This window comes from Neurospora tetrasperma (assembly GCF_000213175.1).
Source record: "Neurospora tetrasperma FGSC 2508 unplaced genomic scaffold NEUTE1scaffold_2, whole genome shotgun sequence".
NCBI lineage: Eukaryota > Fungi > Ascomycota > Sordariomycetes > Sordariales > Sordariaceae > Neurospora > Neurospora tetrasperma.
The window spans coordinates 287,998-313,042 of record NW_009799100.1 but is presented as its reverse complement, the minus strand read 5'-3'; the positions used below and the strand labels follow the sequence as shown (position 1 = coordinate 313,042).

Here is a 25,045-nt window from a genome sequence, read left to right as displayed (position 1 = left end):
GGCATGAAAAAATGCCATTGGCGTGCCTGTAACTTCTGAGTTGACGGTAGGCCATTCCTATGAAGTTCGGTTGTTCGAATGAATAGAGGTAATTGTCATTATTCTCCAAGGAATCAAGTGGCTGGTAGGCGGGTACATATAGGTAAAGTAAGGTGAACGTTTTGCTTTGATTCCTTCGTCGATGTTATGTCGTTGTTTCCTAACTCCTAGTTGGGGGCGTGGTCACGGAATTGATGTTTTCGGTTCTTTGTTGGCTAGAGGAATAGAGATAAGAAGTAGGGTGTAGGATAGAAGAATATACACCTCTAGAGGCCGAGATCAAGTAAATACATAACATATAAGGTTTTGATATATATCTCATTTCAAGATGTTCACTTGAGCAAAGCTTGGGCTTGAATCAAACTTGAAGGGCAAATCGAGGGAAGGATACACCAGGACTAGTAAAAGCGACTCCAAGAATTGAGGCTTGACCGTTCGTAGGACTACCTACCTCTAGTCCAAAACGTTGCTCAAGCTGGTTGTTATCAAAAGGAACCTAGAAGGATGAGGCTTCTAGGCGAAGATTTCCCCTTAGCTGACTTGCTCCGTCGCCTGTTGGTAGGTAAGTTGGGGGAAGAGCTGTACCTTCACTTCAGTTAAGAGGAAGGCGGGCTTCTTATACCTTCATGTGTCCTATGGGCTCGTAAGCGATCACTCGAAGAGCAGGGGCAGGTACCTACCCTGTGAATCATGCAGAGGTGTTGAGCTTGTCAGAGTATAACACACGAAAGAATCATGGGGAGATTGACAAGCCGCGAAGGAGCAAACCAGACGAGTCACTCACATGAAGGGACATAGACACAATAGCTGGTGTAAAGTACGATGAATGAAAAATATGAGCCTAATGCACGACCTAGCTTCCTTCATTCCAACTGCCTTATAGCTCTGCCTTGGTGCCCTAGTTTTCATGTCCCCCATGAGTGTAACTTAACTCTGGCGAGACCTCTGAGCACGAGGCATTTCATCCTCATCTTCCTCTTCAGTTCCCCTCTTCCTCTTCTTGCCAGCACCCACAGCGCGATCCGCTGTTTGATTGGCGAGGAAACTGTCGGCAAACAGGTCCCCTGCATCGTCACGATGGTAACCAGGATTAGCATCCCAGCCGTACTCGTAGTCATGTACTTGACTCCTGTCAATGACTGAAGCGTAAGCGCTGGGCTGAGCAGTCACATCATGGAAGGATTCGCCGTGGTTTGCATACCCCTGGTTCGAACCAAATGGCTCACCAAAGGCTTTATGACTAATGTATGGCTCATTGATGTCAAAAATGCCGGGGCCATCGATTTGCTGCCCATTCGGATTGGTTCGGGAACCAGTGTTTGCTGCTGGTTCATCGTTGCTCGCTGAATCGTCGACCGCATTGACGTGAAACATGTCACCGCTGTTGCCATAGCCTCCTGTTGTTTGGAATAAGTCCAGACTTGTTCCCTGGGACCCAGACAGTTCCTGAAGGCCAGTAGCGGCATCGTCAGCGTGTGAGAAGGCGACATCCCTTTGGAGATTGTAGCCGTCCGGAAGAGAATCGTTCCAGCTCAACTCGAGCTGACTGTCGCTGGAGGTCGTACCATTAGCTTTTTGCGGGACGATAGATCCTTGCACCGCCTCCCTATACTGCTCATCGATCACCGGCGCTGCTTGGCTCGGGTGATAAGATGACGTGGAAGGATTCCTGTTGACATCTGCCATTCTATCTTGAAGCGCTGCACGCAAGCTCAAGTAGATATCCACTAAGCTTTCGTCTCCATTGGCGCCGGCCTCTCCGCCCTACGGAGAGGCGCCTGCGTCATAGAAGGTGGGCTGGGTGACGATAGGTCTCGTGAGAGGGGCAGCAGACTGCCTAGCAGCCGCAGTTACACCGGATGTAGGCCAGCTACTAGGCTGACCGTATTTGAAGTTTCCGCTCGGAGTGGTAGAAGGGTGTTGCCTCCTCCTTGAATGAGTAGCTGGCGTGGCCGGTCTCGAGGGGGTCGAGGCAGAGAACGCGACGGGCTGACCAAAGCTAATGGGAGAGCGGGCGGGTATGCCGTTGAGGGGAGATACAGGCAGAACTCTCTGCTGAACTGAGCCATGCACTGCAGTGGGCGCAGGTGGACGATTGGGGGACATTGGTGATGGAATTGGAAGTTGCTCATGGTTGTTGTCGACAACGGCCGGTTGACCTTCTTCGTTAACTACAGCCACCTGAGCCTCCATTGCGGCAAGACGTGCAACAAGGTCTGCGACCAAGTTGTCTTTTCTGAGATTTGATTGTTTGTTACTTGTTTTTCTCTACAGAGATGTTAGTATCATGTTCGAAATAAGAATACCTCGAGGCTTTCAGTATCGAGAGATGACTGACCTTGAACTCGCCGCCAGGATCATTAGCGAATCGCTGCGCGTAGGACGGGATCAACAAGTTGGACGCTGCTGCCTTCGACCCCTGATAGAGAACCCATTAGCTGTTGATTTGGCAAGATGACAGGGATATGAGCAGTAAGAGTGCCTCATGCGATTTGTGCTTACCATGACGAGCGCCACCAAGTCATTCCATCGTGCTGTGAAATTGGGGTATTGTTCGTGGAAGTAAGCAGTCGCCCACGGATAGACGTTCTGCATTCCGTGTTGCGCAGCCATGGCAGCCTCCTGCAACGGTTGAAGTTAGCTAATGCTTAAACATCACGGAGCCAGTACATGTAAGAAACATGAACGCACCAGTAACTCCCAGGCCACGGCCTCCAGTGCCCAATCGGACGTGCACCTGATCGTGTTGGCTTCTTTGAGGTCTCCACGCAGCTTCTGGGCCATGTCCCTGAGAGCATCGACCATAAATCTCACACAGGCCATTTTTGCCTCGTATGTGACTGGGATATCTCTCGCAGTTGCCGCGTCAACAACAGGATTGTTGTTGATAGATTTGAGGGCACCTGCGGTTGCCCAGAATTCCGCGTCAGAACTGATATGTGCAACGAAGGCTTGCTCGGGCCGCACTGTCCGTTGCTTGCGGCGATTGGTGATGCGCTCATGTTCAGCGAGGCCCCCATTTGGTGATAGAAGGGAAGTCAGAAGGCCCGGCTTCGTGTGCCCAATCGTCTCTAATGCTGCTCTGCTCGTCCGAGATTGCTTGTGAAATCTCAGGTATTCGTATGCCCTTCTCGCGAAATGTGGATGGGCGTGCGTTGACTGAGCGAACTGTTCGAAAGGCCGGATGGTGCCTGACGCGGGATTGACAAGATTGTTCTCCATGTAGACTGTGCCGCGTGTGTTAGTAGTTGTGATTCTACGATATCTGGTGCGCCGACGACCTACGGAGTATCTGCCACCACTGTGAGAGCCTTGGATCATTCTGCGCAAAAGCCGCCTCAAGGAGTTCCACAAGGGTCGGGGCGTCGTCCATGTTTGCAACGTGAGCCGGTGCCAGATATGTGCGATGGAGGTAATGTGAGCAAAGTACGGTCGTTCAGAGAAGCTAGTCGCCGGAATGTCTGGATGGATATTAGCAGATGCTCAAAATATCAAGTCATGTATATAAAGACGCAAAATCATTTGAGTACATTTACGTCAGATGTGAAGGTTGGACCAAATGAAATAAGCTATGGGATGGTGGAAGAAGATGAAAGCAATTCAGGATGCCAGGCGCGCGACAGGGAAGAGCTAGGTTGTGGGCCGTTATCGAGGACGCGTGAACGCGTTGTGGGGGGTTATGGAACATCAAGGTGCGAAGAATCAACAAACGAGGTGATCGAAGACTTACTCTGGATTGCTGAACTCGACGAAGACACATGTTTGATGCGCTAGGTCGATCAAGAGACGCTGATAATGTGATGGCGAGAGTAGTTGTGGCGGTCGTCGATCACGATGTTGATAGGGCTCAGTTCTGATTCCAAGCTGATTTGGAGATCGTTGCAAAAGGCTCGAACCAAGAGCGCGCGCTCAGTACCTACCTGTTGCGAGAGGTGGGCGCTGCGATCGACAATCAAAATGTCGAAGATGATCGAGTCAAGGAAAGGGTGACGACTGGTGGTGTAACCCGCTCACTTGACAAAAAAAGGAAGAAGGAAAGCGAGGTCGAGGAAGGGCAGGAATGAGGGGGATTAAATAGGTTGGTAGGTGAGAGGTGGCAGAAATAATCGATACCTCTATAAATCCAGCCTTGCCTGGGGCCCGGGCAACTGCGATCCGACGTCTGTCACTGTGAGCAAAAGGCGCTCCCGACGCGCTCCACTTAACGGTCGCCCCTAGAAGAATAGGTAGGATGAACAGAAATGCAATTGCGCTGTTACTGTAGAAATCCCCGCTAAAACTCCAAAAACCTACTGAATTACAGCGCTCTATACGAGAAGAGATAAGAGGCTTCTCAGCGCGGACCTGTAGAAAAACAATAGGTAGCAAACAAACGCTCGCAAGGTAGGAAGGATTCAGTAACAAGGTCCCCAATTTGAAAGTCAAAAGGTTTCCATGCTCAAAAACGAATATCAAGGTTAATCCAAGAGAAAATCTTCCTACCAGGAATCCACACCCATCGCACCCGCCAACTTCTCAACTTCTCTCGCTCTCTTGTACCCCCTTGCCACATCCTACCCGCCATTTTGAGAATGGCGACGATTTCTCCTTCCGATACGCTTCCATATGTAATGTGCTCCAGCCAATGAAACCTGCAGAATGCCGGGTGAACGATCTTGGGCTCCTTGTAGGTATGGAGCATATATGATAGTGAGGTTTCCAACATCTCGAAGACACCTCTTGCGGCGTGTACAAGTTCATACGTGTCGGGGATCTTGGCCGAGACGAGTATCTGGGCCCTCTCTTGAAAACTGGTATTGGCACATATTTTAAGATAATAGTTGTGTCAGAGAACAAGTCGAAAGAGTTGTTGGTGATGCTAAGGTCCGTTGCCAATGTTGGCCCAATGAGGCTGGCCCCATCGCGAGCACGGACCTCATACCCCTGCACCCAAGTGGGCTGAAGTTGGGAAGTTAGTAGCCACCGCCTGAAGCCAGCTATACAGAGGCATGCACTATCACTTACACCTCACCGTCACACACAGCCTCGCATAAACCTTAAATTGACGACCAAGGTTCACTTCTCACTCCATGCATAGCGATATGAAATCTTCACATTGGACGTACGGAGAACGAGGGGTATGAGGCATATTTATATCACTTCGCAGACGATGCGACTATCAAGACATCTCACATCAGTCACATTAGTCACAGGAAATTTGATTGTTTGTTTATGAGTTGCATTATTGTCATTGCAGACTATGACCGATGCTGCATGCTTTGATGTTCAACCTTATAACCCCATCACATGACTCGAACAATGACAGTTCATTCTTTCTGTCTTACAGATACCATTAAAAGCCCAAGTGATAGTCAATGACTCCCTTTATTCCCGTAGTCACAGCTAGCGCTCCCAATTCCCAGTCTTTCCAGTCATCATTCGTCTCCCATCATAACCTCCTGTCATCCTTGAAACGCCCACTCAATTCATGCGAGCCCGCTGCGCAGGACGCTCCTCTCCCTTATTCTCGTCATGGTCACCTCTCATTCGTTTGATTCCGCTGCTGCCGGTGCCGTCCTCCCTGTCCAGGCCCTCAATGGCGTGATTCACCATGTACTCGTCGGCAAAAAGATCATCAACAATGATGTTGTCGACTTCATCCGGTAAGTTCATGAACTGGCCGAAGAGATCCTCGTAGTCTTCCACGCCATTATTTTGCTGCCATTGCTCGTTGGCGTTATCTGCCACTGTCTGTCCAGGAGGCTGGCTGTCAATGACCTCGCCGCCAATGCCCCGGTTGTCGGCTATGTTGTTGCTTCCAGCCTCATTCAGCTGAACCAAGTCATTTATATCAATGCCAAATCCTTGCGTCGCTGCATAGTCGACGAGCTCTTGGTCGCTCATAATATTATCGAGCGACAAGTCCAAGTCTTCCAGCGGGTCAATGTCCACCTGTTGCTCTGCAGCAGGCAGCGCACGTTGTTGCTGCGGAGCTTGGCCATTTGAGATTTGCTCAAATAACATCATCAGTTCTTCTTCCCCAGGCTGATGGACCTCAGGAACCGCAGCCTGCTGGATTGGCGCGGGTTGCACGATGGACTGTTGATTAAAGGTGGACACCGACTCATCAAAGGACTGCTGCTGACCCAGCGCTGGCTGGGCAATCTGCTGATTTGGTGGGGGATCAAAGAACATTTGCTGTTCTGGCGACGGTCCCGGTTCGAAAAAGTTGTCCAGTGCTGCAGCCGTGGTCTGCCTCACGTTGGCCTGTCCGTTCTACGAAGCAGGACCCGCGGAGGAATCAAACCAGTCATGAGCAGGTTGTGATTGAGGTGCGCGAGGGGCAGCCTGAGGTTCAGCAGCTTTCTGAACCGGAGCGTTGGGGTCCACGGATGGAGGGAAACCCATGACTGCAGGTTGTTGACTTTCTCTGAGGAGCCTAGCTCTCTCGGAAGCGGGGGTGATGATGCGCCTTGGCACAACATCGGGAAGAGGACCAGCCGGAGACTGAACGTGACCCATGGGAGCGGAGGACTGCAATTGAACAGTTGGCAACCCGTGAGGAAGAGGAATGGCCTGAACTTGATGAGGACTCGGCCTTGCGGGAGTGCCCAAACCAGTAGGAATATTTTGCTGTGCTGGACTAGCAAAGTTGGTTTGAGGCTGGCTGGAGACAGGCGCCTGAAATTGGCCGCGGTGCCCTTGGGAAATGTTGATAGGTCGATGGGCTTGAGGTGGTTGTTGTGTAGGACCATAAGGATGTATCTGCGGGCGAGGAGGGGTTGGAAGATTGGAGCCATACACTTCGTTCGGAACAGATGGAGGGGTGACCACATGAGCAGCATGCAGGAAGTTCTGTTGAGGGCTGTTCTGAGGAGCTGCTGGAACAGCGAACGGGCGACGGGCGACTTGCTGGTTACTGGTGCGGGGAGCGGGTTGCTGGACAAGGCCATCTGAACCATGAGATTGGACGGCTGGGCCCGCTTGCGTCGGAGGCGGACGAGTAGTGAGAACAGGCATTGGTGGGCCGGCCATAGTGGGACCAAGACCACGACCGTTCATATTGGGAGGGGCGGCAGGGGCCCGGGCAGCCGAAACATCCTGTCTTCTTCTTCTTTCACGGGTTTCGTCGTCCGAAACACCGTAAATGTCATTGAAGATATCGTTATAGTCTGCTCCATAATTTGGCTCATCAGGATCCTCACCGTTGTCATCCTCGTGAGCGGAGGCGCCATCGTCATTTTCGCTATCGTCCTCGACGTCGGAGCTGTCGCCATTTGCCGCTGCGTTTTTCTGCTTGTTATAGGCTTCAACCTCAGCGTTGTAAGCCTTAGGCTGGGCCTCATGGGTCCGGTAGAGAGCCTCAAAGTCGTTCTCTTGGTAATTGATCCACCCGTCATTGGCCATATTGATATGTTGGGGGCGGGCAAAGACGGGCTCCTGGGGTTGCTGGAGTCCTTGAACTGAGGCACCAGCGGCACCTGCAGCAGCCACAAAGTTCTGAGCGGCCTGGTCGGTATAGTGCTCGATATTGGCCTGAGCTTGGACGTTTCCGCCAGTAGCGTTGGTGTTTTGGGGCAGCGGGTTGCCAGCGAGGGTCGCAATGGCTTCATCGCCAGCTCTCTTCTTGTCCGCCTTGTCGTTGTTGGTCTTGGCGTTTTGCTTCTTCGTCGACCGTTCCTTGTAGGGGTCAGCCGCGAACCTGGCAAAGTAGTTGCTCAGGAACAAGTTGGAGACGGCTGCCTTGTTGGTCTTGACGAAGTGGATTAGATCGTCCCATCGAGATTAGAAGTTGTCGTACTCCCGGTAATAGTAGCTAGTTGCCCAAGGTGAGACCTTGGGCTTCCCAATCTGGGCAAGGCGGCAGGCGATCTATGACATGCATTGTTAGGGGATGGTTCGTGTGTGGATTCTCCCATGGAGGATGACTTACAAAGAGACGCCATGCCAGAGACTCGAAGATTGAGGCGGATGTAGCCATTACTTGCTTGACTTGGGCCTCCATGCCCTTGTCCCTGCCGACCATGTTTTTCAACGCGGTAACCATTTCGTCGATGAATTGAACCTTGTCAGGCTCGCTTGTTGGTATATCGGCCACCTGAGAGTCCTGTACTTGCCCGGTAGGATAGCCCAGGACCTCTATTGCGCCCTCACCGACCATGAAGTCAGCCTCGGTCATGTAGATCCGTTTGTAAGCCTGGCCGGCCGGGTGGTTTCCGCGGGTCTTCTTCCGCGCATGGGTAATCTCATGACAGGCGAGGGTTCTCCTCAGCTTCTCGACCAAACCAGGCTTGGTAGGTCCAATCTTGGCGAGACCCTCAGCAGTCAAGCCGGTCCGGTGGAGAAAGACGAGCCATTGGTAGGTGCTCTCGGCAAAATGGCGGTGGTGGGGGTCGTAGGCACGACGACGAGTGAACTCGGCGAAGGGGCGGACGACATTGTTAATTGGGTTGACCAAATTACTTGTATGGTCACTGTGTGATGTTTCATTAGGAGTGTTCTGGAGGGACATGGACACAATCGAGTGACTTACTTATGATCTTCCAATAGGCTACCAGATTAGGGTCTCTGACCCGCGCAGCTGCCTCCAAGAATTCCGGGATGCGCTGGGCATGGTCAAAAGAGACAGGCATTTTGAGAGGTGGGGAAGGACTAGAACAGTTGAAGATGTTAGAGCATTGCGTTGAGGCATGCGTCAAGAGTGGTGTTTATGGATAGTTAAACAAGCGAAGTATATGTGAATGCGCTCTCACAAGAAGTGAATCATTGAAAAGGTACGAATGGCGAGCATGGATAAGTGAAGAAAAGAAAGTATATAAGGGATGTCAACTTACTTGAAAGCAAGATAAGGTGCAAGCAGTGAACGATCTTGATGGATCGTTTGTTGAGGTTGCGTGGAATATCGAGTGCGAGTTGCAAGTAGCGTTGAAGTGCAAGTGGTAAAGCACGAGTCGAGAGACTGATCGATGTGTTGATGAAGTAAGGGTAGAGGTGGGCGATGGGTCACGGAAGTATTCGAGTGAGTAGGGTGAGCGGGGTCAACTGCTTAGTTAGCAAAGCTGGGTCGAGGTTCGTGGTCGAAGGAGGCTCGTTGCTTGCAGGAGGAAATTTTGAGGTTGAGATTTGCAGCTGAGGGAGGATTCTTATAGTAGTTAGAGGGTCAGCGACTGTTGCTGCGTTTGTGGAGTTTTGCTCTCCAGGTGGTAAGATCAGTGGCTCTGCTGGGGGATTTGTAGTGCTGCTCGTGATCAACCTCGCTGTTCAGGGCTCGGTGGTGAACAAGGTTTTGGTGTTGAGGCCAAACGCGCTCTCACCGCGCCTTGCTTCAACTCATCCCAATTCCATCCCCGCGCATCAGGAGGGTTGCTAGAGCGACGGATGGATTCGGCTGTTGTTGAAAGGGTAAGGTTTCCTAGGGTCATCCATCACTGGTAGCCCAGTATCTATCCATCTGCAGCCGTTCTTCAACTTCCGTCCAACTTGCTTTTCAATCCAGCCGTATCGTCTCCCTCTTGCAAACCGCTGCATGTCGCATGTGGCTCCTGTGCAAGACTGTTAGCCACACCCCCTGTAAGTGCACTAGACGGGGCCTGGGGCTAACAATTACACACCGCTGATATCCTGCTGGGTGGTCACGCTGGATTTCTGCACCATGAACGACGCCACCCCAATATTTACGAACGGCATAGGGAAACATGTGTTCAGAAACACATATGTTCATCAATGCGTGGATGATCCAGACCACTGGAAGATGCTCGTAAACAGTAGGACTAACCGTAAGATCCCTCCAGGTGAGTTCATGAACAATATGGCCGGGGAGGATGGAATCATGAACACGTGAATGTGGTAGCACGCAGCGGATGGAACGAGTTCCGTGCGAGAGAACCCAAGAGAAGACAGGCTCGACAAACGAGCAAAATAAGTATCAGAATGATAAGAAATAAGAGTAATTCATAGAGGTGCCATCTTTATCTACATGGGCAGACCTTCCTCTTTATTCGTCCAGATGGAACTCGGCCCAGGTCCCGAGGTCCTCCAGAGTTACAAGAGAAAACAAAGAAACACTGTGCACTTGCGGGAAAGTAACCGAGATACATACCTTGTACATAACTCAAGAACAAAGGATTGTTTTTCCTTCAAATTGCCTGAGAACCTCTCCAAGGAGTACTTGCTCCCTCCAAGAAGGCAGCAGCATCTGACTAACTTGAAGGCCTACTTGTCCAAAACTCTTTGCCGAAAACAGCCTCCGAAATGTGACCTAGCACATCTCTCACCAAGAAATAGCAGCTTGGCAGTAGGTAATGGACTTTCAATAGTAAAAAAGTGGGAGCGAACATATGCTGACACATCCGTCCACCAACCACGAGATATCTTGCGTCTCAACGCCTGCGCAGCCGCTTCGAAGAAGCCCCAGTCTGTCCATCCTGGCCGAGATCCGGACCCCTTTTATTCCGAGAATCATCGTAGCCAAGGTTGTCGTAATCTTACACTTGCATGTTCTCTGAGAAGGCGACATTCTCTTCGTCGACGTCATGGGTGGTAGAAGACTCGGCCATGAGGCTATCATGATCCTCGCTGAACTGATCAGTGATAGCCTGGTTGAATATAGAGTTGTTGTTCATACGGTGCTGATAGCCTGCGGGCAACGGCCGAGCTGAAGCATCGCTGGCTTGTAGGCCACCACTTGGATGCTCGGGAGCGCTTGGCAAGATCTCCATGCGATCGACACCACCAGCTCCGTTGCTGTGGCCACCTTCAACCTATGAACTGTGACCAGCAGCAACTGGAGCGGCCATCGGATGCATAGGCAACGCATGTCCACTCTCGGTCTCAGCAATGAACTCTCGACTCTCAATCCGTCCACCAAGGCCATGAATATCGTCAGAATCCTCGTCGTTGGGATCCTCGTCGGCGTCGACAACATCCGCACTTTCTTCGTCAGCGGCCTCCTCTTCCTCGTCAAGCTCCTTTACCACTCCAACAAACACTTTGTCGGAAACTCTGATTTCCGAGTCATTGTCGCCGTCATCTTCATAGTCATCATTGTCGTCATCGCTCTCAATCGGGGCATAATGCTCCGCAACATTGCTCTCTTGGGCGACAGGCTGGGGCAAAGCCTGGTCCAAAATGGCGGGCTGAATCGTGGCATTATCCTCGGTGTTGCTGTTTGCTCCGGGGTTGTTCGCCATGGCCGTCTCGAGTTGTGCGAGAGCTGCTTCGATCGCAGTCCTTTTAGCGACCTTTTCGAGGTTACCCTTTATGTTGATCCTTTTTCTGTCTAGTTCCGAGGCGGGATCGGAGGCAAACCTATTGGCATGGGGACATATCAACAAGTTCGCTACTGCGCCCTTGGAAGCCTGGCAGGATATTTTGTTAGCCTCTGTGGCTGTACTCAAAAGGGACTTGCGATGTATGGGAAGCTTGATTTGCTTTCGTCGTTCCCAGATACTTGATGGTCGCTTACCCTCACGAATACCACAAGATCGTTCCATCTCGCGGAAAATGTGTCGTATCGCCTCCAATATAAACTGGTGGCCCAGGGGTAAGCACCTGGATTCCCCTTTTGAGCATCAATAGCTATGAACTGTGAAATGCCGTTTATCAGGTTGAAGTGTCCGTCATGACGACATTGGATATATCCGGGCTGCACTAACCATAATATTCCAAGCCTCGTGTTCGTAAACTGTGCCTGACGTTGATTTGAACAACTTGACTTGCTTGCTGCCATCGTTGTCAATCTTGACTAACCTATCGACCAGTACGTCCGCCATCTGCCGCACATGCGGCAGCATAGCGGCGTACGTCTGCGGGATATCCGCAGTTGTGCCGGAGTGGGGCGTGCTTTCTGCGAGGCGCTTCATTGCACCGTCAGTTGCTCAAAACTGTATTACCTATGTGATCCGGCCGGGGAAGGCCTGGTTCTCTTCGGGGCATAGGACCCGGGTCCTTCGCCGTTTCTTCTCCAATTCATGTAGCATCATACACTCCGTCACATTGTCCATAATTCCCGGCTTAGTTGGACCGATTCTGGCAATTACATTCCTTGTGTTTCCACAGGCATATTGGATTCAAAGCCGTTGATATACGGCCTCGGCAAACTCTTGGAAGTTTGGGTCGATGCCGACGTACTAATCGAAGGGCCGGATTATATTTGTGCCTAGGTAGACCAAGTCTTCTTGCAGCAAAACTGTGAGGTAGCCGGTATCAATATAATCTCCTCGTGGCCCAAGGTTCCTGTCGGAAACTGGCGAAGCAAAGAAGGAGGTGCCAGCGCGACGACATACTAATGATATCCCACCATATGCTCAAACGTGGGTCTTGCACTTGTGCGGCGGCTTCTAACTCGGCAACGAAGCCTTCGATGTCATCGATGGTGGGACCGACGTCAGCCATTTTGTTGGGAATGGCAAGGGCCCCGTACTTTGATACTGTAGAGTCTGAGCTTCCTGAGGATTCGTAGGGATCGCTACACCACCAGCAAAGAAGGCTTCTTTCTATGAAGGGTTACTGGCTTGATCTTCCTTGAGACGCTCGCGAAGCTTCGTGAAGTTCTTGTCGTGCCTGTCGCGCTGTCTCTGAAAGGCGATTTTCGTGTTGGCCTTGTTGTCGGCGGTATTCCCTCTCGATACTGTGATCTCCTCGCTGCGCTGTGAGCTAGGTGTTAACATGGTAGTTGGCATAGATACACGTGCGTTCTTCGATGTTTGTCAGGGAGGCCAAGGTACCTCTATGTACACAAGAACGCTACATCATTTGCTTTGAGTGTGCTGAAAACGGGCAGATAGGATGACAATAGATTGATATGATGGAAGAAGCGGTTGAGATAATACGACACTTGACTTAACGCCGAGGCTGAAATCAAGAGTAGAGTTTCGCCCAGGAAGCGTGGAAGCGAAAACTTCCATGTCTTCCGGGAGTTCGGCTCCGGGTCGGAGGGTCGTCCAGAATGCAAGGTGATACTAGGGTAGAGGGCGACCACTTACCTGCTGAGTCTTTGGAGCCACTGGCGATCAAGCACTCAATCGCGGTCGGTTGGTCGGGCGTCGCTTTGGACGAGAGTGGCACAAAATGACAAGCGAAAGAAGCTGCAAAGCGACGTCGTCTCGACCGGGGTTCGGCTCCCTTCCTGCCGAAACGTAGTTGCGTAATGCCCTGGAAAGCTGGATTTTGTCGACCGATCAAAAGCTGCCGAAACCCTGTTGGGTGTGAGAAAACTGACGAAGTTTGGAAGGATGTAATGATGGAGAAGAAGATTAGGTGGAAAAGAAAGAAAATCGGGGAGGGGCAATGCGACGGCTATAGAAAGTGGATCGGAGGAAGTTGAACACCTGCATTGACACTTTCCAATGCTGAGTAGGTAGGAAGCAAACCTTCAGGCAGGCGCTTAAGACGGCCTCTACGGGAAGGGAGTTATCGAGCATGCAGACCAGTCGCCGTGTGTAGCGGATCAAGCATCATTGAGGCACCTAACAATCTTTTTCACGGCGACAACCGGTCAAGTAGTCTAGGCTAGAATACAATCAAGATTCGGCATTGTTTTAAAATATTCTCAACATCGTACACTTCCGCCAAGGGCTGGAAGGTTGACAACCCCATTCTTGGTTTCTAGCCAACTCCCGCAGGTGGGTTCAATGCAAGCGTGTTAGCACATCCTCCCTAAATACCCCTAAATCAACAGCCACACTAGCACTTATACATTCCACTATTACAATTACCTACAACTGGGTCAAAGGTCAAGGACGGCGCCTTGTCGGTCACAAAACCGACAGCCATGCACCTTGACAGCGTTAACAATCTTCGAGTCATGGGCTTTGATCTGGTTAGTGTAAAGATTAGACAATCTGTATTACTCTCGATGTATAGCAGCAATACTTGATGGTAGCGGTTGCCTGTGCGACCGTCGCTTGAGTGCGCCCTCTGCCGCCCAGAATTCCGCCAGGGATGTGATTGTATTGCAAGGGCTTTGGTCGGCCCCCTGCACGCGGACCTTTCTCGCATCCCCCGACAGCTCATGGGCCGCCATGCCCTGGGTGACAGTCGTAGCCATTCCAGGCTTGGTATGGCCGATCCTGCCCAGGGCCTCTCTGATCGTTCCCTGCTTGTAATTCAGCACAAGCCATTCGTATGCAATGGCCCCGAAGATTCGGTGACGCGATCGTATGCCGTGGAACTCGGCAAAGGGTCTGATCGTTCGTGTATTGGCATGTATGAGATTCGTGTGCACGGAAACTGTGCAAGGAGAGCTTGTCAGCAAGACTTTTTGTTCTTTAGATGCTCCTTCGATAAACTTGATGGGAGTTCAAGCAAGACAACTCACTGATGATGTTCCACCACTCCCCAAGGTTCGGATTGTCGAACCCCGCCGCTGCCTCTAGATTCTCGACAAAGTCGCGGATGTCGGCCGCGGTCGGCGCATATTCCGCCATGTCAGCAGTACCTCTACGCAAGAGGGTAGGTCCGGGTACTATAAAGTGCGGTGTTAATCATGGCACGATCGGGCCGTTATTCAAGGTGGTATATACAGACACTCTATCATTCCCATCGAACGACACAGCAACTATCACGTAAGCCTCCACAAAAGGGATGGAAAGACGCGATAAATGGGATCAGATTTGACGTGGGAGGATAGAGGTACCTTTTGCGTGTTGTTCAAAGTTACCTAGGAATCGGAACTCCTTGATCCGAAGCTGGCTTTGACTTTCGACACTCAGGCGAGCGTTGGAGCGCGGAGCGAATTTGTGGGCAGGCAAGGTCGACAGGCGAGGTCGGTCGACAAGCAAAGGGCTGCTTCCGTGCTGCTAGCAGAGATACGAAGGAGGGGTTGTGAGTGGGAAACGGACGAGGCAGAAAGGCGAAGAGGGCGGGAGGCGAGGCAACTTTTTTGGGGGGGGGGGGGAAGGAAAAATGGTCCTCGGTGTCTACAAGTCGAGGTGAACAGAAATGTTTAGAGGTAGCGCATAGCGCGCATTTCCTTGCCCGCCCCCCCTAAATTACCGGGCGTACAGGGCAGAAAGTTGTCTCCAACAGGGCGTCATCTCATCGATCCCGCTCAAACGGGTTAGCCCCCCCGCCATATAGGTCCCATGCAGAACTGTTAGTACCCAGCCACTGAAACCACCAAAGCAAGGGGGTAGCACTATCGTTCACACATATTCGACATACCTTTCATTACGTCTCCTCCCCAGCTCAATGTCAGTTTATGCTTCGCCCTACGGAGCAGAACCGGCAGCTGGAATGGGCCTTGGAGTAAAGGACAACTAGGTAGGTACCCGGCGCATCTGGGAGGCGTTTCCGATCTGAACCAGGTGTTTCGACATAAGGAGTAGGGATCTTCTCATGGTCTTGAGGAGCAGTCCGATTGTCGACCACACTTTGCTCCTCAGAATTTTGACCATCTGTCTCGGTCGCTTCAGCCTCGAACACATCCGCATCGCCAATATCTTCTAGATCGCTTTTGTCTTTATCTGGGTCAAAGACACCGTCATCTTCAGACTCCAGTCCGAGGGTATCTTGCCCTTCGTCGTCGCTATTGCCCGTATCATTGTCCTCCGTGTCGCTATCTTCGGCGTTGCTGCTTTCGGGATCGCCCTTCTCGATCTCGCTTCCTTCGATGTCGTTATCTTCGGTGCCGTTTACCCGGAGACCATTAATCTCATCCGGAGGAGAAGCAGCGGAAAACGCAAAAGCAGGGCCGGCAGCAATAGCCCCCTCGCTTGTTGCCTCCTTTAGTCGTTGTTTCATCGAAACTTTGTCGCTTTTCTTTTTGTTGTTGTTCTTTTTATTTATGTTCGTCCTCTACAGTGTCGTTGTTAGATTTATGCCCATCATTTCGAGGTAGGCCTGAAAGTCCACGTACCTCTAGCTCGCTGTCGGGGTCTCCGCCAAAGCGATTCCAATACGGAGTGATCAGAAGATTTGCAACGGCCGCCTTTGATGGTGTTTTCAAGGGCCTTAGTCGACTTCTTGACATATCTTGATTATTTGCCCCGAGCGGCCGGAAGGGACAGCTCTTTGAGCGACTTCCGTATGCTCACCGGCGTATTCGGTCCTTTTAATGTGAGGCCCGTCTGTTCAGCAGGGCTTGCAAACTTCATGTGTGTGTTGTAGAGAAACTATGGTTCGTGCAGTAGACGATATATATCCATAGGGCAAATGAACGTGTGACACCCCGAAACTTTGTAAGTACCTGTCTCGGCAAATTTCGACGTGGAGTCCGTCAACATCGGAAAAGGAAATACTCAAAAAGGGAAACTTCACGAGGGTCATGTGCAAGCTATTGAAACATTGATCAAGCCCGAGGGAAAGGATAAAAGCAACGGAAGTGAGATTTAAGGTTTGATTCTATAAAAGCTGAATATCATCTTCTTGGTATAAGGGCCTCTTCCAGTCTGCTAGCTAGGTATGACTCGGATTGCTGGTGTGCCTCCCAGTTCCAGCTGACGAGCCAGAGAAATTGCCGCTCCTTCGCGGGGAGTTTGTGAGAAAACTCGTACATAACCCTACTTGTATCTTCTCGCCGATCTTTACATCAACAAGCTTTTCACCGTCGACGTCGACCTCTCTTTTGCGTGTCTAAGCACGCAAATATCTGGTAAACTTCCAGAGAGTCCCAAGCTGCTGGCTCCCTATCACCCAATGGCACTCTTCTCGAACCCTCGCATTTGCTACCAGCAAAATGGCCAGCTGTCGAAAAATGGCCCATGGATAGCTCATGAATAAAGGCAACTTGCCTGCATTCGGCCTACCGACCGCAATTTGCTATATGCGCTTGCATATGACGCCTATAAGTTCAGAGATGCCTTGTATCTCAACTTCTCATTGAGAAACCGAAAGTCCCAGGGTGGTGTGATGTCTTCCCTAGCTGCAACCTGCATGTCGGTCACAAGCCAGAAGTGAATCTTATAGCCGTCAGAAAGCTATGTTGCGAGTTAGCGCAACCGCTTGGATGGCGAGCACTCGCTCATGCTACCTTCTTCGTCGGTCTCATCCCTCTTGCGCTTGGAATCACTGGTTCCAGCGACAGGATAGCCGATGAACCTGTCTCCAGATAACTCGTCGTTGAGATCTTCAACCTCGTGTTGATAGTCAACAGAACCGGCCGCTGTGAAACTGGGGTCGTCTTCACCTAACATGCCCCTGGGTTGATGAGGGCCCATGATGAAAGCGTCCATGTCAAACATCTCGAGTTGATCTCCTGAGTCGGGGGCCTGAAGAATACCATCCTCGATACGACTGTCTAGATCCTCCGGAAAAATATTCATATCGTACGCGTACGCGCCATCACTGTTGTTGGTCTTGTCGCTATGGTTCGCGGTTTCGCCGGGAACTGGGTCAAGACTAGCAACGTTTGAGCTAGACGCATTGCTGTCTGACAGGGCCGGGTTGATAGGCATGTTGTTGCCCAAGGTCTCGTGGGCATTGTCCACCAAATCGTCCGCGAATTCACCGTTTTCAACCGGGTACAACGCCATTGGGCTGATAAAGGCTTGAGTCGCCAAGTCCTTATTCCAGTTGAATGGGTCGACCAGATGGCTCAGACTGAGGGCCCCTTGTCCCCAATCGTTGTCTCCCATACGGTCGTCTCCGGAAATGCCCCCGTTGAGACTGGCGTTATCAACATTGACATTGACGTCAGGCACCTGCTGCTGGCTGTTCCAAATAACCCCCATTTGGTTAGGCGCAAAGATGCTTTCATCATGATCCCACTCCTCCGCTTCCGAACACGCCGCATTTCTTATTCCGCCTTCCATTTCGGTGTGGCGCTCTTGTTGCGATGTCAAGTAGGAGACCTCGGGGTTGTGGGTTCGCTGGGCTTGTGGAGGAACGATCACTTGCCGGGGGCTGGGCTCTGGCTGAGGAATATACGCTTCAGCTGCATCATTTTCTTGCGGTGCCCTCTGTCTCGCAGGTCGACTTCTCCATGCCCCGGCCAAACGCCTTTGTCTCCGTTCTCTTCGACGAAGGATTGAACTTTGCCGAGGCGTGCTCTCTGCCTGGCGCGATGTATTTTGGGGCTTGGCTTTGTTCCCTTCCACGTCAAGCAACTCATGCTCGAGGCTTTTGACACCTTCGGCTTCGATCACCTTGCTGCTGTCTGCTACCACCTAAGTAGCGTTCGTTGCGACAGGGATTCCGGCATGAGTAGAGTATGTCGACATTGCGGGCATATGGCGCCGACGTTGACCAGATCTGCCTGGTCTCGCGGAGTTTGAGATAGAGGCGTTCTTGTGGCTTTTGGGAAATTTGAATCGACGCTCGATGAGCTGTTGTCGTGTTCACTTGCGTTCTCATCACGACCTGCAGCAGCAGCTTGGGTGCCTCCGGCTCCCAATCCTCGCAGCATTTCATTTTTCTTTCCGTTGCCTTTCTTATTAATCTTGGCGTTTACTCCGCGGGCACCCGGGTCGTCTTACACGGGCACCCAACCTTATACGGGCACCCATATTTCAATCCTTGGCATGTAATTTTGAGGTAAAATATCCTTTACACGGTAAATTCCATGATTTTACATTCACGGGCAGGAATGGCAATAATATCCAGTTTTATACAAGAAAGTTAGTAAATAGTTTTAGTGATAGAGGCGATTCAATTTACGTGTGTGCGGTCCAATTTAGCCTGTCCTAGTGTTTATAATTATAGAAAGTTGCGAGGTATGTTCAAAATTACCAAATCTAACCCAGTGGGGGTTAGGGGGAGCGCCGCGGGGGGGGGGGGGGGTGTGTACAGATGAGTAAATGGGGTTCCACTAGTTGAATAGGCTTGGCACGGTCTGTCCGGAAATGCGCCTGTACGATTACTATTTGGCTGTATTGAATGGTTGAAAAAATCAATTTGTTTACTTAACCCTAACCCGCGAGGGTGCCCCAATAAGGTTGGGTGCCCGTGTAAGACGACCCGGGTGCCCGCGGAGTAAATGCCTTAATCTTTTTGGTCTTCGAAACGGTCAGTCCGGTACAGCGAAATGCAGCGGGCCAGAGAAGACCACGTACCTTGAGTTCCTTGTCAGGATCACCGGCAAACCTGTTCCAATACGGAGAAATGAGCAGGTTGGCTACTGCGGCTTTTGATTTCTGATTCTCGTCTTGTTAGCAACGCCTGTACACCACAAGGACTGTATCATATTTTCTGGCTTACGCGTAGAAACAGGACCATATCGTTCCATCGGGCTCGGAAGGTGGGATAGTCCCGTCTGTAGAAACTGGTTGACCATGGAAGAACGGCGGGTTCACCCTCCTGCATCAAGATTCCCGTGTTCTGAACGTCTTTTGTGGTCAGATGGGTCCCATGAATGCCAATTAACGAACAATGGAATTATGGTAGAGCTTACCAGCAACCTCCATGCTATGTGCTCAAACACCGCCCTTGATGTCCGCTTGACCGTCTGGACCTGATAGCTGTCCTCGTTATCCACATAGTCGGTGACATCCTCCAATGCCTCTGCCATTTGAGGGACAAATGGGATCTGTTCTTTGCGAGTCTGCGGAATATCATTGATTGTTCCCGCTTCGGGCGTCTGGTGGTGAAGCGACTTAAAGGCGCCCTCGGTGGCATAGAATTCAGCCATAGATTTGGAATGGCCAGGAAGGACTTGGTTGTTTGGGGGGTTCTCCCTTCTAGTCCTCCTATTGTCGCTCTTCTCGTGTCCTGCTAGACCAACCATTAGGGCCTGCTTCAAGCCGGGCCTGGTGTGTCCGATCGCCCCTAGGGCAGTTTCCGTGGTGCGACATCTGACGTGGAAAACCAGCCAGTCGTAGGCATTTCTGCCGAACTCTTGGAACTCGTGCGGGATCTTAAATTCTTGGAAGGGCCGAATTGTCTTCGTGTTTGGGCGAAAGACATCATCCTGTATATCGACTAGATCATTGTTAAACCATTCCGTAGCAATCTTCGCCAAATGTGCAAAGTGGACGGAAAGGCAACTTACTGATGATGTCCCAATACGTCTTGAGTCTCGGATCCTCACGCTCGGCGGCGGACTTGAGAAAGTCTACGAGGCCGAAAACGGCCTGTGTGTTGATTGTGTTGTAGTCGGCCATGGCGGATGGCCTAGGACGATTTGTGATATACTAAATTGGACTCTGTTAGTGGGTCATCGTTGCATGGCATGAAAGAGCAGATAACCATCGCGGAGAGATGTATACAAGGACGCCGCGTCATAGTACGTGAAGGTATAGAAAGTTCAGGGCAGGAATGGCGAGGAAGAGATGAAGTGACGCGATACATTGGATGATAATTGACATTGTGTACATGAATGAAAGAGCACTTGCTTGCTGCGTGATGTACAACAGCAAGGTCTCTGATATCGCTGTGAGGTGTAAACTTCAAGGAAGGCTGAATTGAAACGAGGGCCAGAAGCGGGCGAAGCAGCCGAAGCCATGGAAGCCACTTGTTTTTCGCTTCCCCGGCTGTTGGTATCGATGTTTGTTCCTAAATATTGTAATCTATTCATAACTTACAGGTACGTATGAGGGCGCGCGGTACTGATTAGGAGGCGTCTGGCCTCCCAAAGCCGGTCACGGGGCCGCAGATGAGGCTGAGGTGAGCGCAACCGCAAAGTGCGGATTTTTGATCAACGACTCTCGCAAGTAGGTACGGACCAGAGTACGGTGAGAGGTGTCGATGTCAAGAAGGCGGAAGCGGGAAGCTTGTTGGCTGTTGTTGGCTATCAGAAAATCTTCTCGCTGGCGTGCGGTCCAAGAGTCCTTTGCTTCGAGGTTCTCGACCAAAGAATGAAGGTTGAATTGGGAGAAGAAGCGGGAGAGCTTTCGAGAGGAAGCGCCAAGTGCCCCTGGGAGTGGAGAAAAGGAAGGGCCCTGATTTCGAGCACCTGCAGCATCGCCTGCCGGGCAAGTGCGTTATGCACCCCGCTCAGGGCTGGGCTGTTGTGCTGAACCGATTTAACCCACGCCTGCAGTCGCTGCACTTTTCAGGTGATAAAACAAAAGCAACGCGCTGTAAATCCCCTCTTTTACCTCTTTTCATGGAACCTGATAAAATCCATACTACAACACCGCCAGGTCGCCTAAAGAACCAACTGCCAGTTTCGATTACATTATAAATTTGGGTATCCCAGCCCTAGCATATCTGGATGACCACGGAAACACAGTTCCCATCGTCATCTTCCTCGTCTGAGTCATGTCTCCCACTTCCTTTCGAAAGGTGTCTTGAATGAAAGAGGCATGGTCGTCGTCAATAGAGTTAGTTAGTCTTCTTACCACGAGCGTGGTACGTGAAGACGGCCACCCTACTACTGGTTAGCAGCCCCAGATCTAGAGACCTGAGCTTGAAGAGCCACCCGCCCGTCTCTAATATTGTGGGCCTTAGTCGCGTTATTGTCCGCGTTCTTCTCCTTCCTCTGGGAAACTGTTAGCGGCCTGAAGAAAGTACGTTCAAAAGAGGCGGTTGACTTGCCTAGAGCTACGATCGAGGATCGCAAAGCAAAACGCTTGAAACAGGGTGACAGGGTGCAATCAGGAGGTTGGCAACGGTGGCCTTCGAGATCTGTTCGACGATTCAGTATACAAAACTAGCGTTTTATGGAAGTACGCGGGCATGAACCTACCCTACCTCTAAACAATGCAACCATGTCGTCCCAACGGGCCCAAAAGGACTCGTACTGCCTTAGATAAAAGGAAGTACCTGACAGAATGGTGCAATGCCTGGTCTACATATACCCGCCTGGGCGAGCTTAGCCTCTTGCTATGAGTCTCGTTAGGAAGCTACAAGTTATCGTGCAGTCCTCGACCAAAGAGACGTAACTCACCATCAGATTCCAGGCGAGGTGCTGAACGACGTGCACCCTTCGATGCCTTCTTCACAGCATCAATCTGATGAACATTGCCATCCTGACTCCTCGCCATCCATATCAGCGATCGCCTCTACCATCACCCTAACAAAATGGCACTCATCCTCCGAGTAGCACGGAATATCTCTCAGCGTCTCGATGGGCATCCGCCTAAACCTATGACTAAAGAGGTCTTGCTTCGGTAAGCGCCGGGCCGCCGACAGATGTATCTTACCAGACCGGAAGTGCTTTGAATTCCGCTGGGGCCAAGCCCGGAGTAAAGAATGAACTTCTGCCAACTTGTGTTGGAGGCTGTGTCACTGTGTTTCTGCCTTGGGAGTAAGGTTAGAAGATTTTACTTAGGTAGGTGTCATCTATAATGACTTCCTTGATACTAATGGGAGGTTGGGAAAGAACGAGACTTCAAGCAGGACATAACGACACCGTTGGATGAGGCATATGTGTTCTATATACGGCAAGCGTGCAAACAGCAAGCCGAATGAGAGGTTAGGAACCCAGATATACGGGCCTTTTATACCTGAGAGATTTGTTTCGAAAGTTGGTCAAGTAATACGTGATCCTTATATTGGTAGCATTAGAGCAGGAAACGTAATCATAATGAGTCTATCGATGAGAGTCTTGTATACAAACATCCGCTGATGTCAGTCACTCAATCGCAAACATTCATGCAAGCACCATCTCACTCCTCTCGATCACTGAGCAAACTCCGAACCTTGTCTCACATTAACCCCCATCGGCGAGCTGATACTGATATAACGAACTTTTCTATTCGCGGTGGACCTCCCAATATAGGCTAATAGCGATTCTGTGCAAAGTTCGCTCAATCCATCCCCAAGTTTCAAACTGGTTCCTTTACCGAACCAACTCCTCATCGGCCACCCGCCCCTCCCGCCAACCAGTGTACTCTACCAGACGATGGTCTATCGCCGTTGGTTGCATGACACTGCTGTTAGTTTGGAGCTCCCGGTCCAGAGGCCTGTGCAGCAAGCGCCGCGATGTCCCTGGCATCTTGGGCTCTTTTCTTGTTGTTGCGCTCGTTGATGTTCTTGCGCTATGAAGATCGTTAGTAACTGCACTCAGTAACACAAAATCCAAAGACAACTTGCCTGCAATTCGTAGTAGGGGTCACTGGAAAATCGCTTGGGGTAGATCGTGATAATTAGGTCGTCTACCGCAGCCTTTGATTTCTGTTGCAGCAGTCAGCAGTGGTCACTCTATCGAATCATTGTACTTGGATGTTAACTAACCGTCATCAGGGCAACCATGTCGTCCCACCTCTCCTGCCAGGAGTCGTACTCGCGGAGATAGAAGCCTGTGCACCATGGTTGCACCTTGGCGTCACCATTCTGGGCATGTCTCGATTCCCGCTACACTTCGTGTTAATCAGACACCACTGTAACGTTAGAGGGTGTAATCACTTACGAAGTACTGCCATGCAACATGCTCCATAACAACCTTCATCTTTCTCACCGTGTCGATCTGTGATGCACTACCATCTTTGTCACCAACCATGTCCGACATGGCCTCGACCATCTCTCTGACATACCCGGCCTCATCCTCTGGGAAGATGGGGATGTCAAGCCTGGCGCTCTGGGGAACACGCTTCCTGGTGTAATCGCACACCATCTTATCGTGCACCCAGAACTCAGCCTCCGAGCGCATGCGGCCCTCGTAGGTCTGATCCTCTCCCTGTTCTCCTTTGGTGATCCTGCGGTAGAGAGAAAGTTCATGAGCGTTCATACCCGCCAGTGCCTCAACACCGATATTGGGCTTGGTGTGTGCAATCCGTTTGATCGCCTGCTCCGACGCGCCGAGGTTGTAAGCGAACCTCAAATACTCGTATGCACAACGCGAGAAGTGGTCGTGCTGGTCGTTCCACCTCTTCATCCTCTTGATCTCTTCAAGGCTCTTGATGACTTCAACTCCGGCGAACTCGGCACTGGCGGGTTGGCGCAGATTCTCTTGGATGGAGACTGCACGGTTTGAAGGGAGTTAGCAAGCGAAATCTCCATGGGAGCATCGTTGTTTGAACTTGCAGGGATGATAAGAGGAATAACTTACGGATAATCTCCCAATACTCGCCGAGATGGGGGTTGCGCTGGGCCGCAGCTTGTTCCATGCGAGGAACGAAGCTGATCAGCTGGTGGTCGGTGTTGTAGTTGTTCACTTTGCTGACGTGAATGTATACCGACACTTGGTCAGATCTTCAAGGGGATTAGAAATGGAGGGAATAGTTGCGGACGATGGGGAGTGGTCGAAGATGCTGCGAGCTGTCAAGAACAGTGAGTTGTCGAGAAGAGATTGTCGACTGTCGGCGACACAAGGCGGCAAGGGATAGGCAAAATGCGCGATCGTGGTATGATTTGATCTTCTGCCTGTTGGTAGGTGCTCGGGAGGACAAGTTCAGTTGGCGGCAATGAAGTGTCGTGACGCTGTTGTCGAAATCGGCGGTTGCTGGCTGGTACGGAGAAGAGAGCGCGGGGCCGTCAGTAGATTAGCAGGAGCAGGAGTTGTCGAGTGCAGCGCGAGGGTTTGCGCGGCGGTGGTAAGCTGAGCAAAGATAAGTTGTTGGGTTGAGTGAGGTAGATTGGGTTCCTTGCTGTTGGCGGTTGAAACCGTTCGCGGTGAAAATTCACGTTTGACTTTTGCTGGTCAAGTTTGTGCGATCGCTGTTCGAAACAAAAAAAAGAGGAAAACTTCGCAGCACTGACCAAAACCAAAAGGGGTTTTTATACTCCCAAAACCGCCCGCCGGCCGTTTGGCATAGCAGCTCCAGGTTAGAAACCTTTACAACTATAAAAGGTGAAGTTTACAACTATAAAAGGTGAAGCGGGAGGAAGGCCCAAACCTGGCAGGTGCTATTCAGGTTCAAGTTCCATCTCAGCCAGGATGGAAGCGCTGAGCTTTAAACCTTTTGACCACTCTCCGGCCATACTGGCGCAGCGATGCTTGCTTGATGAGGACAGAGGAACAAAGACACAAGCATCAATAAGAATCCCATGATTGCAGATGACTTTGGTATTGCCTCCTGTGAAAGGGCAATCTGTGATGAGCACCGAACAGATGAAGTGACTCTTTTAGAGCGAGATTCAAGCATTACCACGGCAGAGTATCGAGATGGGGACAATCGCATTGTTTCTTCTCCTTCCCCGACGCCGTATGCCTGCTTTGTTTCGACACTCCTTATCCCTCCGCCCAACGCCACGCATAACGCAGGGAAAA

At 51.1% G+C, this 25,045-nt stretch overlaps 5 protein-coding genes across 5 annotated transcripts; all 5 read right to left on the bottom strand.

The window, feature by feature from the left end:
• Nucleotides 1-966: 966 nt before the first annotated feature.
• On the bottom strand, nucleotides 967-3,412 carry NEUTE1DRAFT_108221 (uncharacterized protein; the record flags this gene model as incomplete). The annotated part of the gene is made up of 6 exons (XM_009850656.1): nucleotides 967-1,708; nucleotides 1,808-2,307; nucleotides 2,378-2,458; nucleotides 2,542-2,661; nucleotides 2,731-3,266; nucleotides 3,325-3,412. 6 exons carry the CDS (start codon nucleotides 3,410-3,412, stop codon nucleotides 967-969), a joined length of 2,067 nt encoding a protein of 688 aa, XP_009848958.1.
• Nucleotides 3,413-5,499: 2,087 nt separating this feature from the next.
• Nucleotides 5,500-8,651, bottom strand: NEUTE1DRAFT_108220 (uncharacterized protein; the record flags this gene model as incomplete). The annotated part of the gene is made up of 4 exons (XM_009850655.1): nucleotides 5,500-6,257; nucleotides 6,309-7,770; nucleotides 7,952-8,518; nucleotides 8,592-8,651. The coding sequence occupies 4 exons, from the start codon at nucleotides 8,649-8,651 to the stop codon at nucleotides 5,500-5,502; spliced, it is 2,847 nt and encodes a 948-aa protein (XP_009848957.1).
• Nucleotides 8,652-10,502: 1,851 nt separating this feature from the next.
• On the bottom strand, nucleotides 10,503-14,444 carry NEUTE1DRAFT_108219 (uncharacterized protein; the record flags this gene model as incomplete). The annotated part of the gene is made up of 11 exons (XM_009850654.1): nucleotides 10,503-10,753; nucleotides 10,787-11,375; nucleotides 11,483-11,602; nucleotides 11,673-11,863; nucleotides 12,303-12,464; nucleotides 12,527-12,665; nucleotides 12,767-12,870; nucleotides 13,002-13,214; nucleotides 13,734-13,834; nucleotides 13,869-14,247; nucleotides 14,336-14,444. 11 exons carry the CDS (start codon nucleotides 14,442-14,444, stop codon nucleotides 10,503-10,505), a joined length of 2,358 nt encoding a protein of 785 aa, XP_009848956.1.
• A 2,502-nt stretch (nucleotides 14,445-16,946) lies between these two features.
• Nucleotides 16,947-20,054, bottom strand: NEUTE1DRAFT_135711 (uncharacterized protein; the record flags this gene model as incomplete). Its single annotated transcript, XM_009850653.1, has 5 exons — nucleotides 16,947-18,122; nucleotides 19,008-19,088; nucleotides 19,153-19,272; nucleotides 19,346-19,872; nucleotides 19,943-20,054. 5 exons carry the CDS (start codon nucleotides 20,052-20,054, stop codon nucleotides 16,947-16,949), a joined length of 2,016 nt encoding a protein of 671 aa, XP_009848955.1.
• A 2,718-nt stretch (nucleotides 20,055-22,772) lies between these two features.
• On the bottom strand, nucleotides 22,773-24,756 carry NEUTE1DRAFT_98862 (uncharacterized protein; the record flags this gene model as incomplete). The annotated part of the gene is made up of 6 exons (XM_009850652.1): nucleotides 22,773-22,874; nucleotides 22,930-23,010; nucleotides 23,071-23,190; nucleotides 23,246-23,796; nucleotides 23,885-23,989; nucleotides 24,735-24,756. 6 exons carry the CDS (start codon nucleotides 24,754-24,756, stop codon nucleotides 22,773-22,775), a joined length of 981 nt encoding a protein of 326 aa, XP_009848954.1.
• Between the last annotated feature and the right edge of the window lie 289 nt (nucleotides 24,757-25,045).